At 38.7% G+C, this 13,481-nt stretch overlaps 1 protein-coding gene across 1 annotated transcript in view; it reads left to right on the top strand.

Annotated features, from left to right (window-relative positions):
- The window catches only part of Cntnap4 (contactin associated protein family member 4), a 219,936-nt gene that overhangs the window by 159,276 nt on the left and 47,179 nt on the right, over positions 1–13,481 (top strand). Inside the window, exons 13-15 of the mRNA XM_090357257.1 lie at positions 4,969–5,166; positions 7,525–7,681; positions 10,672–10,799. Coding sequence (XP_090213383.1) covers positions 4,969–5,166; positions 7,525–7,681; positions 10,672–10,799 — 483 coding nt within the window. The remainder of the gene's footprint in view (positions 1–4,968; positions 5,167–7,524; positions 7,682–10,671; positions 10,800–13,481) is intronic.

Raw genomic sequence — 13,481 nt, 5'->3', positions numbered from 1 at the left:
ATAATTAGCCAGGATAAGATGAACTCTAGTGGTTATCCTTATTTAGCAAAGAGCTGTTTTCGTTCTACATTAACCACAGTGCCTTCATTTTTTTCCTACAATGCAACAGTTTTATGTCCAAGAAGTTTCTCATTATGAAACATTGCATTGTACGGGGGATTGTTTTGGCGAGGAGAGATTGATGGGCAGCAAAGTGGCTTTCAAACTTGTAAAAATGGAAATTCTGTGTATTCACTTCCTACCACATCATTTCCGAGACTCTTGGGTTTCATTTTCCTGACTCAGTAAGTTTACTGACCAAGGCCTGAGCCTCTGCATTATTAACAAACACCCCAATGTGCTTCTAACACAAGAGAGTATTATTCTATGTTCTATAAAAGTGGCATTAGCTATGTTTTACTTCAGAGATTTCAATATACATATCTTGTTTCAAAGCTATGAAGGTAAAAAAGAAAAACTCCCTCTGCTATTCAAGCATCAAGTTTTGTTCTAGAATGTTCTTTGTTGCTTTCCTTAATACAGCACTTCCTACCTACTCTCCCCAGTTGTAATCACATCTATCACTCTCAGCTATTAAGCATGAGACACCATAGCTTTGTGACTGTGCTGCTTAAACAGCAGGTTTTATTTTTTTCCCTTACACTGCTATCACACTAAAAAAAATTAGCAGTCAGCCAAAGGTAAATCAACTTCTTAATTACTCAGTTGCTTTATTTATAATTCATATTATTAGAAATCTCTTCAGGAAGAGTCCTTGGCAAATCTAAATTATCATTCTACTTTCTGAACTTCACAGAATTTTTTTCTGCCCATTTCAGCCATCTCTCCTTATTCATTGCCTTATGTCCTTATCACCACAATTGTTGATATATTTATTTGGTAAGAGATAATTTTCAAGAAAATGAAATCATGACTCTTGTACAGATACACAAATAAATATTAATTTTTTAAAAGCTCACACATTTTATTTTCTTTAATACATGGCTAAAGAAGAAATTGGTAAGCTGTTAAAAAAAACAACCCATTGGGGCCCTGCAAGTAAATAGCTCCTAATATAGAGACTGCTGTGTTAAGTTAGAGAGACTGATGGTGGGAAGATACACAGATATGGGTAGGTAACTCTATGTAGCTGTCTAATTCCTGATCTTGCAAGGAGAATAACATCCTAGACAGTTCACAGCTGTAGACATTGGATTATTTTGTCACCCGGTCAGTTTATCTCTAATGCGCAGAATTTTGAAACAGTTCTAAGGTGATGAGACGCAAAGCTTCCTCAGGACATCTTTGGGAAACCGGAAATGCTGCACTCTCATCTAGACAGCATCTCCCCTTGTTTTGTTTTGTTTGTTTTTTGATTTTTTTTTTTTGCCACTCATTGGTTGGTTTGCCTGTGTCTCCATCTCTCTAATACATCTGCATGTGGTGCTTGGATATTTATTTTTGGGCAACACCAGTTTGCCTGTCACAAACGATCCCCAATCTCCCAGTGAGAAAGATGGAGTAAATGGGAAAACACTGCATTACAAATTCACCATGAAGTCTTTGACTTTTATAATCATTATTTCTAAGCAGGTGTTTGCATCAAGCTCAGCTAACACAATCATGTCTGAAAAACAGAAAACAGAGGCTGTAGGCTGAGAATTTTCAGTGATTATTTTCCCCTCTCCACCCAGAAGATGCAGAGCCAGCTTCCTGGGGACTGAATCTGATGTAGTCATTTCATTGTATTTGATTTGCCCAAACTACAGAGTGTGATCATATGTGAAAATTGACTCCATTTTATAAATATATTTGTAAACATATATAGCGTTGTATGCACGGATACACAAATGCTGACTAAAGTACGGGGACATTCAATGACGCAAATTTTTGGAACAACTGACTTACAGTCAAAATGATAATTTATTATTATTAGGAGGGTGAGATCAAGGGGAGGGGTATAGACAAATGTAAGGCAGAAAGGTGGGTGAATGAGGTGAGAATCTTCAATGTCCTCATATGGAAATGGAGTTAGGCGGTGCTGGATGGGGTTGGGAGAGATGGGGGAGGATGGAAGGGATGACATCCATCAAGATGTGTTGTACTTCTAATGGAAACCCTTTTGTACAACTACAGAAAGATAACAGAGAAACAAAAACAAGAGCAGCCTCAGTTTAACCCTCACCCCTTTATACAATTACTTGCAGAAACTATCAGAATATTGAAAGTCTTCAGAATTTCCAAGGAAACATTTCTGGGAGCTGGCCCTTTCAGCGCTGGTTCCAGCCCTGGTCCTGGCTATAAGGAAACTTATAGCATCATCTGTTGTGACCCAGCAGATGCTGAACTGTACAACAGTGTCTCTCAGGGTGACCCAAAAGGCAGGGAGACAATGGCTTCAAACAGGCTCATTGTCCTGCCAGAGCTAAGCTTCTCCATACCACAGCTTTGCCACCTGAAAAGGTGAATGGCTTGGCTGAAACACACAAGCAGAAACCAGCAGGTCCTGGGCTAAATGATTAACCAGATTTGCTGGTTAATAATAACCGGCAACTTGCAAACAACCCCTGTTGGTGAAGCTGGCTACAATAATACATTTCCATCCTACTCTGTTGCCAATTGATTTTCCAAATTTGGAGGTGAGTGCTGAGATTTGCTCAGCTTTCCTAAGGTCACAAATCTGCAGTCATGTTTCTTGAGGGCCCCTGACCCTGTATTGATGGCTGCCCACAATTCATTTCATGAGCTCATACATTGTGGCCTCTTTGAAAAGAGAATCCTATGGACAAATCTCCAGGGTGAGCTGAAATGCAAAGGAGCAAATGAAAGTATCAACTGTTGTTTCACAGAAAGGTGGTAGAAGGTCATATGGCAACCATATTGGTTCTCCGACTCATTTAGCTAACCTCTGTCTGAGCAGAGGCAAAGATCTGCAAAGCCCGACTCCTTATCCTGTTTTTCACTGTTGATTCCTATAAATGTATTAGCTAAAAGGATGCAGGAAGGAAGTTCTGTTTTCCTCCAGTTTGGCCAGTTTTCCTATGAGGCAGAAGAATTCCTTCCCTTAATGTAAGAGGAGGTTGGATACGTCACAAATTGGATGTGGGGTTTTTTTTGGTCCAATTTAAAACATTTAAGAAGTTTCATATATACAGTTATTAGAATTATCTATCACTCATTAAAATAAGTACATCACATCAGATCAATTTATAAATTTAAAAACCTCAAATCACACATTGATAATCCTCGAGTCCACCCATTAAATTTCAAACAGTAAAAAGAGAAAACTAAGCCGGAGGCTGGGAGCTCATACCTGTAATCCTAGCTTTGCAGGAGGCTGAGATATGAAGATTGTGGTTTGAAGCTAGCTCTGTCAGGAAAGTCTGTGAGATTCTTATCTCCAATAAGTTGCACCAAAGAAGCTGGAAGTGACACAGTTACTTAAAGTGGTAGAGTGCTAATTTTGAACAAAAGAAGCTCAGGGACAGGGCTCAGTCTGTGAGTTCAAACCCTAAGACTGGACTGGAGAGAGAGGGAGAGAGTGGGGGAGAGAGAAGGAGAGAGAGGGACAGAGAAGAGGAGAGAGGGAGAGAGAGCAGGAGAGAGAGGGAGACAGAGAAGAAGAGAGAGAAGGAGAGAGAGAGAGAGAGAGGGTAACAACATTAGATAAGCAGAAGTAACTAAGTTCCAGGTACAGCATTGATGCTTAAAGTCACTAATTATACAATTTTAGGTACAATTTCACATTGTCATAAAACTTCCAGTAGAGTCCCCATAGTAAAATATCTTCATGTACACTGTTTTTATTTATCTGTAGGCACTTTACATCATATCATTTCACGTCGTAACTAAATGCAAATGGTTCCCTACCTATCAAATTGTAAGACTTTTGAGCTATCTCTTGTTAGAGCAAATAAGGTATGAAGAGAAAAAGTGGAGGATATGCAATACAGAACTTATCTCTGATGGATACTGTGGAATTTTCCTCTAAGTAAGTTTGTTGATGAGTCTGATGGAATATTTATGAAAATTCAGGTACTGGCAAGAGCGGCTTCTTGTAGTTCCTCAAAGATGTCTTATTTTTGTGTGTGCTAGTTGAGTTACTGATACTGTGGCAGAATGTGGTCAGTTCAAAAGAATAACTTCCTCTTTCCTTGCCGAACTCTACAGATCAAAATGTACCAAAATGAATGTTTGCAAGTTAGATTTGAAAAAAACTAGAAATAAGAGAGATAAAAGGGACTTAACTGTCTTTCTGCTGGAAGGAGGAATAATTTGTGAAATGTTTAGTTCTTAAGCACCTGGCTTCTATTATATGTCATAGCAAATATTTCGCTAACTCTAATTTGGGCCATTTTTTTTAAAAGGTTGTGACATCATTGAATCCCAGGCATGTCAGTAATGATTAATTTTTGCAGTTATAATAATTTCTTGAAGGAAAATGAAATCAAGATGTACTTTAAAAAAGAGTAGAATAACAGGCTTGATGAAGTATATCACAATTAGAAGCTAGCCTAGCCAGAAAAGTCTGAGACTCTTATCTTCTTCAACTTGCTACTAAAAAGCCAGAAATAGAATTGTGGCTCAAATGATAGAGAACCAGCCTTGAGCAAAAAAAAAGTTCAAGGACAGTGCCCAGGTCTTTAGTTCAAGCCCTGGGACTGGCACAAATATGTATGTATGTGTGTGTGTGTGTGTGTGTGTGTGTGTGTGTGTGTGTGTGTGTGATATTTTTTCTCTTTTTTCACCATTATAACGGGCCAAAAAAATCATTGCAAAGGCATGGTGTTAATCTATACATTTGGGGGTAAAAGAGTCCTTTGATTACCAATGTGAATTTTTGAGCATCCATGTGTGTTGAAACAGAGGTCAGATGAAGTAGAACACTTTGACTCAGATAAAAGGTGATTTTGATTTTCTTTTATTTATTTTAACTTTTGCAGACTAGTGATGGTCTCCTCTCTTTCTCCCCCCATTTCCGCATACAAGAAACCACCTGGACCATCTTACAGCACAATGGCTCGGACTTGACTCGAGTCCACAGCGCCCACGCGGACAGCCCGCACGCTGGGGTCTTCCAGTACCGGGCCAGCGCCGAGCAGCTGCAGGCCACCATCCACCGGGCCGAGCACTGCCAGCAGGAACTCGCCTACTACTGCAAGAAGTCACGGCTTGTCAACCAGCAAGGTAGGAAAACTGAGGCAGGGGGATCCTCTGGGCCCTCCCCTTCCCGTGTGTAATCTCAGGAGAACAGGCTTGCGGCCTGGGTGTGCAGATGTTGGGTGAAGGGTGTGAACATGGCCTTGCAAGATGAGTCAGTGCTGGCATCCGAATGTAGAGTGTGGCGCCTACAGTTAAGGATTGTACTGTAAGCTGGGAATGTGCTAGAAGGGAAGGTCTGAACACACACACATACACACACACACACACACACACACACACACACACACACACACACACACACCACCAGGGGAGGTGACAGGCGTGATAGGGAAGCATTGCCGTCGTTTCTCCAGGTACCTGCATCAAAACATCACACTGTGTGCAGTGAATGTGCACCTGAAAAATAAAACACACCTTTTCTTCAGGAAAGTGCAAAATAAAACAGAAAGGACCCCCAAGAAGGCCAGAAGTGGCAGTGAGCAGCCCTCCCTCCCCTGACCACCCCACTCCACCCCCAGACTCAAATGGATCATTGCTGATGATGGATTTTAGTTTTCAACTCAGGGACCCTCAGATTCATTGGCAAATAGATGGACTGTAGATGGACAGAGAAAAGAGAGAGGGTCTCGTTCAGATTCTGAGAGGGCGGGGAGAAACCCATGGAGGAGGCAGAACAGGATGTGGCCTGGACCTTAATGAGTGAACAGTGTTCGGGGGGCAAATATGTGAAGTGGTAGAAAAGTATATTGTCAGTGACTCAATAACAATGACCTAGTACCTGGTGAATGACCCTGGGGTTTACAGCTCGTGAAAGACTTGGACTACAGGAGATGGATGCTGTGTAGGTTGTGATGACGGATGCCCTTACATTAATTTTTCATTTCTGAATTCTCTTGAGTTCTGAAATATAATCTTATACTTATTCCAATTATTTATTTATTAAGTCTTGGATGCACCCAGAGGCATTTATTTGGTACCTTGAAAACATACAGGGGTGTCTATGTTATAGGAAGATCGGAGGTTTAGGTATTTAAAAAAAAGATTTAGTATTTAGGAATAATTTATTTTCTCTCCAATTTATGAACACATAATCATTTAAACGGAGGATTAAATGTGTCTGGTAAATGTTTCTAAAAGGCTTAACCTTTTAGTAATGAGTTAATCATGCAAGTATAAGGAATGATAAAGATTCTTGATGTTAATCACTTTATGTGTAACGCAAGCTTCTAATATTCCTTCCTTCCTTCTTTCCTTCCCCGTTTCCTTCCTTCCTTCTTTGTTCCCTTCCTTTGTTCCTCCCTTCCTTCTTCCTTTCTTCCCTCCCTCTTCCTTCCCTCCTTTCCTTCTGGTAGTGAGGTTGTTAGAGGGATTATGTAATAGTTAAGTCAAAATCAGCGTGGACATTTGTGAGGAAGACATAATTAGCAAACACCAAAGCTTCTCAGTGACGATTCTCAAATGGTATTAACTTCAGGGTTTGAAAGCCCCTAGGAAAAAATGATCTGGCATCTCTGAGTTCCGGACCTATTCCAAGTCACTTACGTTCTCTTCCCCCCATTCTTGAATGGCTGTGATTTGTCCTCTGAGCTTTTCTTTCTTTCTAAGATGGATTGCCTACATGCCTCAGCTCACTTTCTACAAATCTTGCCTAAATGTTCTGTCTATTCTTTGTTCCAGCTCCTTGGCGTCATGTTTAGTCTTAACTCTGAGAAGTGGCTGGTAGCAGAACATTTGTTGTAGAAACAGATACATTTAGCTAAGGGAAACTTTTTTTTTCCTGGTGTTATATTTGCTTCAGGCGTAAAGATCTCTCAGTATTATTTCTGTAGTTTCAAAATAAATAGCCAAGCTGGTAAATGGAAGGGAGAAACCACACTGCCAAATAAATCTTAAATCACAACAAGGGACTGCAGTACCATGGTGAAGGTTTCAAAAAAAAAATCAGCCAGCAGATCTTTAACCAATTTCTATAGTGAGATAAATTGGTACTTTTCTATAACATTGCACATTGTTTTAATGGGTGTTTCATGATTCCCAACCAAGTTAGCTTTGTTATAGAATGATTGCAGTTTACTCCAACTTGTTTCAAAATTATTTCCAAAGAGATTTATTAAATCAATATGAGCTACAATTAATGCATTTTTGATTCTCAGGCTAAGTTAAACAGAAACTACCGGTTTCTACTCAAAAGAAAAAATACATATCAATCATTTAAGACCAAAGACTGACTTATTTTATTTTTAAATCTTTTCTTGGAATATCTTTATGCCACAGCAAATCTTTCTTTTTCTCCTTTTATTCTTTGCAATGATTTAGGAGTAAGGAGGGAATGAATACTCTGGGATGGAGGGAGAGGTCAGATTTCTTACTCCTGTTTTTCAGATGGAAGTCCTCTGAGCTGGTGGATTGGAAGGACCAATGAAACCCAGACTTATTGGGGAGGCTCTCTGCCAGACCCCCAGAAATGTACTTGTGGTTTGGAAGGCAACTGTATTGATGCCCATTATCATTGCAACTGTGACGCAGACCGGAATGAATGGTGACTTCACATGCTTTCTTTATTCAAGAGCAAATCTAGGCTGTTAGATGAGTGACCCTTAGTACGCAGTGTTAGGCAAGTACTTGGGCCCAAGAGCACAAGGAAGAAGTAAGATGAAGGGATGTTTTGATGAAATGTGCTATAAGCAATCAAATCCTCAGTAAAAAGGGCAAAGCCTTGGCAGGGGGCGGGGTTCTGTAATGGACCATTATGTTTATTCTATTTTCCTGATATGACAAATAGAGACATCTATTACAAGAAAGTCAGTTACTTTAAGTGCCTCTGCATTGTATTATTTTTCAATATATTTGTAACCAATCACAAAGCATAACTCATTAATAATTTGTTTATAAAACCCAATAATTTCTAACAATCACTTTTTTCTGTGCAGGTCCTAGGCTTAAACTTGGGGTCTGGGTGTTGTCCCAGGGACTTTTTATGTTTCCTTTGCTTCTCTTTTTCTCCGGTTTAGTGCTCTGCCACTTGAGCCACGTGATTCTCATTTTAGCCTCCTGATTAGCTAGTATTACAGATGTAAGCCACAGAACCCAGCTCACAATTGCTTCCTAAAATTTTGGCTTACCCTCCTTCTTCCCCCTCTTCCTTTTATGGTGGTGACATATAGATCTCACTATTATCAGGTATTTAAATGGCAGGCACTCTATCATAAGCCAGGAGATGCTAGAACTCAAGGGTAATACAAAATTCTTGGAACCGAGAGGCTTCAGGAATTGCAGAATTTTGGGAGATGGGAGAATGACTGGAAATGGAAGAATTCCAGGGGAGTCTACTGAATAAACTCCTCCTACTACCCCCAGATTTTAAACTGCCCCTTAAGCTCAACTTGCACAGAGAGCTATTTTTTTTTTTTTTAGGAAAACTGAACAAGTTATACCAAGATTTCTGTAATGGCTACCAGAGAAGAGATGTGAAGAGTTAAAGTTCAGAGATGTCAGCCCTTTCTGTTTGTCATATGATTGTCTTTCTTTATAGCAAATATCATGTCCCAGAAATAAATAAAAAAAAAACAAAACGAAGAGAAAAATAGACTTAGGACAATCTAGTTAAGTATAAAACCAAACACCTAAATTTATTGTGAAAAGGTTAATTAATTACCTGTAAAAACAATAATGATATCATGGATCAATGAAAGAATCCAGAATCTTTACAATATATCATCCCAAGCAAAGTTATTCCAACAATTATTGAGTTTTCCATAAAAGAATAAGCTTTGATCTAAAGTCAAGAAGTTAAAAGAAATTATTATAAACAAACCCTAGGGTACTGATGTTAAATTAGCAGGCAAAAACTTGGAAACAACTATTATAAACATTTTTGAAGACTTCAAGGCAAAAATAATCATAAGCCAAGAAAGAATCATAACCAAATAAATGAGAACTATTTTAAAGAAGAAAATGCAGATTTTAGAACAGCAAAGCACAGTATCTGAAATGAAAAAGTCTAATGGGAATTCTCCAGGCTAAAGGGAAATAATATCAGGTGAAAACTGAACTCTTCAAGAAGAAATGAAAGGAACAAGGAATCATAAATATGTCTATAAATCTAAAAACATCATGTTTCAATTCTTTGTTTAATTGTAAAAATAAAATCCACTGAGTTATTGTAGCATATAACATTTACATTTAACTACATTAGAACAAGTTCATACAGAGCAAATGTGGAGTTCATTGGTGTGTATGTGGTGGTAATTAAATGAATTGGTAATATTTTGACTTCTCTGTTGCAGTAGTCGGGCCTGGCTCTTGGCACCACATGAATTAGGTATTCAGCTTGGCTTTTTGATGCTACTTTTGAGAGTCTCAAGAACTTTTCTGCTCATGCTGGTGTTAAATTTCAATCCTCCAGCTCTCGGTGTTCTGAACAGCTAAGGTTACATATCTGAGTTTCAGGTGTTCAGTTTTACATTATTTTTAAAATATAGACTTGCTTTTATTTCTAGGCTAGCCTGCATTGTGGTTCTCCTTAGGCTTCTCACATAGGTAGAACGAGGGGCATATACCACCACACCAGCTTTTATTGGTTAAGATGGGGTGTGGGGGAAGTCTCACTAATTTTTGCCTAGGCTGGCCTCAAATCATGATCCTACTGTTTTCTGCCACCTGAGTAACTAGGATTGTAAATGTGAGCCACGGTGTCCAGGCCATATTTATATTATTTTCCATCATAAAGTATGATAGATAGTAGAGTGTGATAAACTGGGGCTATATTTTCACTTCACAAAGCAAACATTAAAATAAAAAGTTTTTTTTTAGCTAAAAAGTGAATTGAATAAAAAAAATCCGAATATTAGAAATTTGGACTAGACCAAGATGAGGGAGCAAAAAGAAAATAGGCGGTATAGGGAAAAATAACAAGTAGCTAAACAAAATGCTAAAACTAAAAATATATAGTCAGTCATTGTATTAAATGTTAACGAATTGAACTTTTCAACCAAAAGTAGAAAATAGTCCCATGAATGAAAGAAAAATACCTCCAACTTTATTCTACTTTTAACATATGCTGCATTTAGTATTGTGAATTTTAATATATACAAGAAGACATTTAACTTACCACGGATTTAGTGTTCTCATATGAGCAATTGGACTGTTATTTTCTTGTTTGTATGCAAATTTAGCAAATTTGAAATGCACTGCAAGCTGTTCATTTAAAAATCACCAGAATAAGCCAGGTGCTGGTCGTGGCTCACGTCTGTAATCCTAGTTACTCAAGGGGCTGAGATCTGAGGGTCACAGTTCAAACCAGCCTGTGTAGGAAACTGAGAGACTCTTAGCAGCAGTAAATTACTCCAAAAAGCTGAAAGCAGCACTGTGGCTCAAGTGGTAGAGTGCTAGCCTTGAGCAAAAGATGCTGAAGGACAGTGCACAGGCCCTAGGTTCAAGTTCCAGGACCAGAAAAAAAAATAATAAATTGAAAATTACCAGAATAATTTTAATAACTATCTACTGTGTTTCTTTAATTTTAATTTTTAGGACCAATGACACTGGATTCCTTTCTTATAAAGAGCATCTACCAGTAACAAAGATTGTGATTACAGACACTGGCCGGCCTCTGTCAGAAGCAGCTTATAAACTGGGACCTCTGCTTTGTAGGGGAGACAGTAAGTGATTCATGAAAATGTGCGGGGAACTTACTCGAGGAAGGAGATTTCACTTAAGCATCACATGTCTATCAGGTGGTAACCACTCAGGCTTCTCTTGCGAAAACATAAACACAGAGATAAATATTTCTGGCAGTTATTCCGTGAGTGCCTTTGACAAATCGGGTGGTGGGAAAGCGAGTTAGAATTTGGAGAGAAACGATTGCTGGGTTGTTCCTTATGACCCCGTCCATAAATGCATTCCAGGATCCTTAAATTTGTACTCACTTTGTTTATGAACTAATTCCTAAGAATCTGGCAGGCAGTGGGATGGGGATGAGTGTGGATAAAATTAGAACATCAGAAGCATCAAATGTCATTTAGATCAAACATTTTTCATTTTAATCTCTTATTCTCTTTAAAATCAATTTGTGTGGGAGAGAGTTGACTTTAAACTAATGAGACCCTCTGTTATGTTTATTCGGTATATTAACATGTAAAGCAGAATTTTAAAATTCATGCACACCTTATACATCACACACAAAATGTACACAGACAGGCATGCACATAGGCATACATGTCTTATATATGTGTATGCTTTACATACATGATATACATCAACACAGACACACACACACATACATATACATACACACACGTGTATATTCTCATTAAGTGCTCAAATCAGCAGGAGTGTCTATCCATAGATTGTTAACCACTCTGAAATCATTTATCTGAGTGGCAGACACATTAATTATATATGCTTTTAGTATTTCCAGAACTTCAAATGAAAATTAAAGAAATGTTTTTCACCTTAAAAACATACCTTAAGGGCCGGGAGTTTGGCCTAGTGGTAGAGTGCTTGCCTAGCATGCACGAAGGCCCAGGTTCGATTCCTTGGTACCACATACATAGAAAAAAGCCAGAAGTGGTGCTAAGGCTCGAGTGGTAGAGCTCTAGCCTTGAGAAAGTCCAAGGACAGTGCTCAGGCCCTGAGCTCAAGCCCAGGACTGGCAAAAAATAAAGACAACAAACAACAACAGCAACAACAATAAACATAACTTAAGCTGGGCACTGTTGACTCACATAAGGCTGAGATCTGAGGATCTTGGTTTGAAGCCAGCCAAGGCAGGAAAGTCTATGAGACTCTTATCTCTGATTGTTCTCTGAAAACTGGAAGTGGTGCTGTGGCTCAAAATGGTAGAGTGCTAGCCTTGACAGTAAAGCTCAGGGACAGCACCCAGGCACTGAGTTCAATCCCCAGATCTGAGGCAGGGTGGGTTGGGGGAGGAGAGAGGGGGTTCTTTAAGATAAATCATGTGACATTCTTTAAGAAATGTATCTCCCCATCTGTCTCTAGCCACATAGGACTATAGCTAAGTCCGATACGTACCAAGAAGCCATTGACTAAGCAGTTAATTATGAATAATTGACTACCTGTTATTTTTTGCTGATGATTGTTGAGTCAAATACTTCACCAATACATAAAAGTAATATCTAGATGTGGAAAAATTCAATATGTTTAATTGAAAACATATACTTAAAAAAGTCTATATGTGTACAAAAAGACACTGAAGACTTTTAACAGAGTATATGAAAAAGCTTTTCAAAAAAAGGATAATACTCTGAGTATCAAGTCACTTTTGACTTTAACCATGTCGATAAAGCAGTCACGCTTTTACTAGAGTGTGGTCAATGAAAGGTATTAATTGCATTGACATTTGTTGTGTTTTTCTCAGATCAGAAATGACTCTTTTTGTTGTTTGAGAACCTGCATTTGGTTTTAACAGGTCTGTGGGTAGCTGATGCTCTTCTTTAAAAGATGTCTGGACTGGACGTTTATCAATGGCTGTGCATGTTAATGAAGGGGTTCTATGTTAGGTTGCCCAGATTTATCTTTAATTAATCAGATTATCTCTTTTGTACATTATGATCCTGTCATTGTTCAAAGTATGTTGCTTCAAAACAAAAAGAGCTGAACACTTGTAAAGATCTCTCTGGGTACCTAACATACCTCCATACCTTTTTCTCCCCCACCTTATTCTGATCTATAGGCGAATGACCAGATCTTTAATGAAATGCAAATTTCAAATAAGTTTCACTCACCTCATTTTCTTTTTTGTATACCCTCTTATACCTAACCCACATTTCTATTCTTCTAAAGTCTTCTAAATTAATACTGTCTGAAGAATTGATTAAAAGCCAGTGTTATACGAAATGAATGCAAGAATAATGATAAGGAATATATTCCTTAGGGATTGTGTGTAAAATTCTTTGAGTATAAGGACAATATTTGGGGTGGGGGAGGTATGGGTCCTGGGGTTTGAGCTCAGAATCTAGGAGCTGTTCTTGAGCTTTTGTGTTCAAGGCTAGCGCTCTACCACTTGAGCCACAGCTTCGCTTCTGGCTGTTTCTTTTGTTTTTGTGGTGAACTGGAGTAAGAGTCTTATGGACTTTCTTACCTGGATTGGCTTTGAACCACAATCCTTATATCTCAGCTTCCTGAGTAGGTAGGATTACAGGAGTGAGCCATTAGCTTCTGGCTTTGAGGATAACGTGTCTGCATTGTAGGAGGTATTAGTCATCCAGTGTCACTGAAGGAGTTGAAGGAGGGGAGAGGAGAGAACTTTCACACTGGATAACCATTGATGGATTCCTTTCTCCTCTTTACTGTGGATCTACAACCACAGACTGTAATTATCT

This window comes from Megascapheus bottae, chromosome 24 (genome assembly GCF_031878675.1).
Source record: "Megascapheus bottae isolate mThoBot1 chromosome 24, mThoBot2.hap1, whole genome shotgun sequence".
NCBI lineage: Eukaryota > Metazoa > Chordata > Mammalia > Rodentia > Geomyidae > Megascapheus > Megascapheus bottae.
Note: the sequence above shows the minus strand (reverse complement) of the source record. Positions and strands in the feature narration are given on the sequence as shown.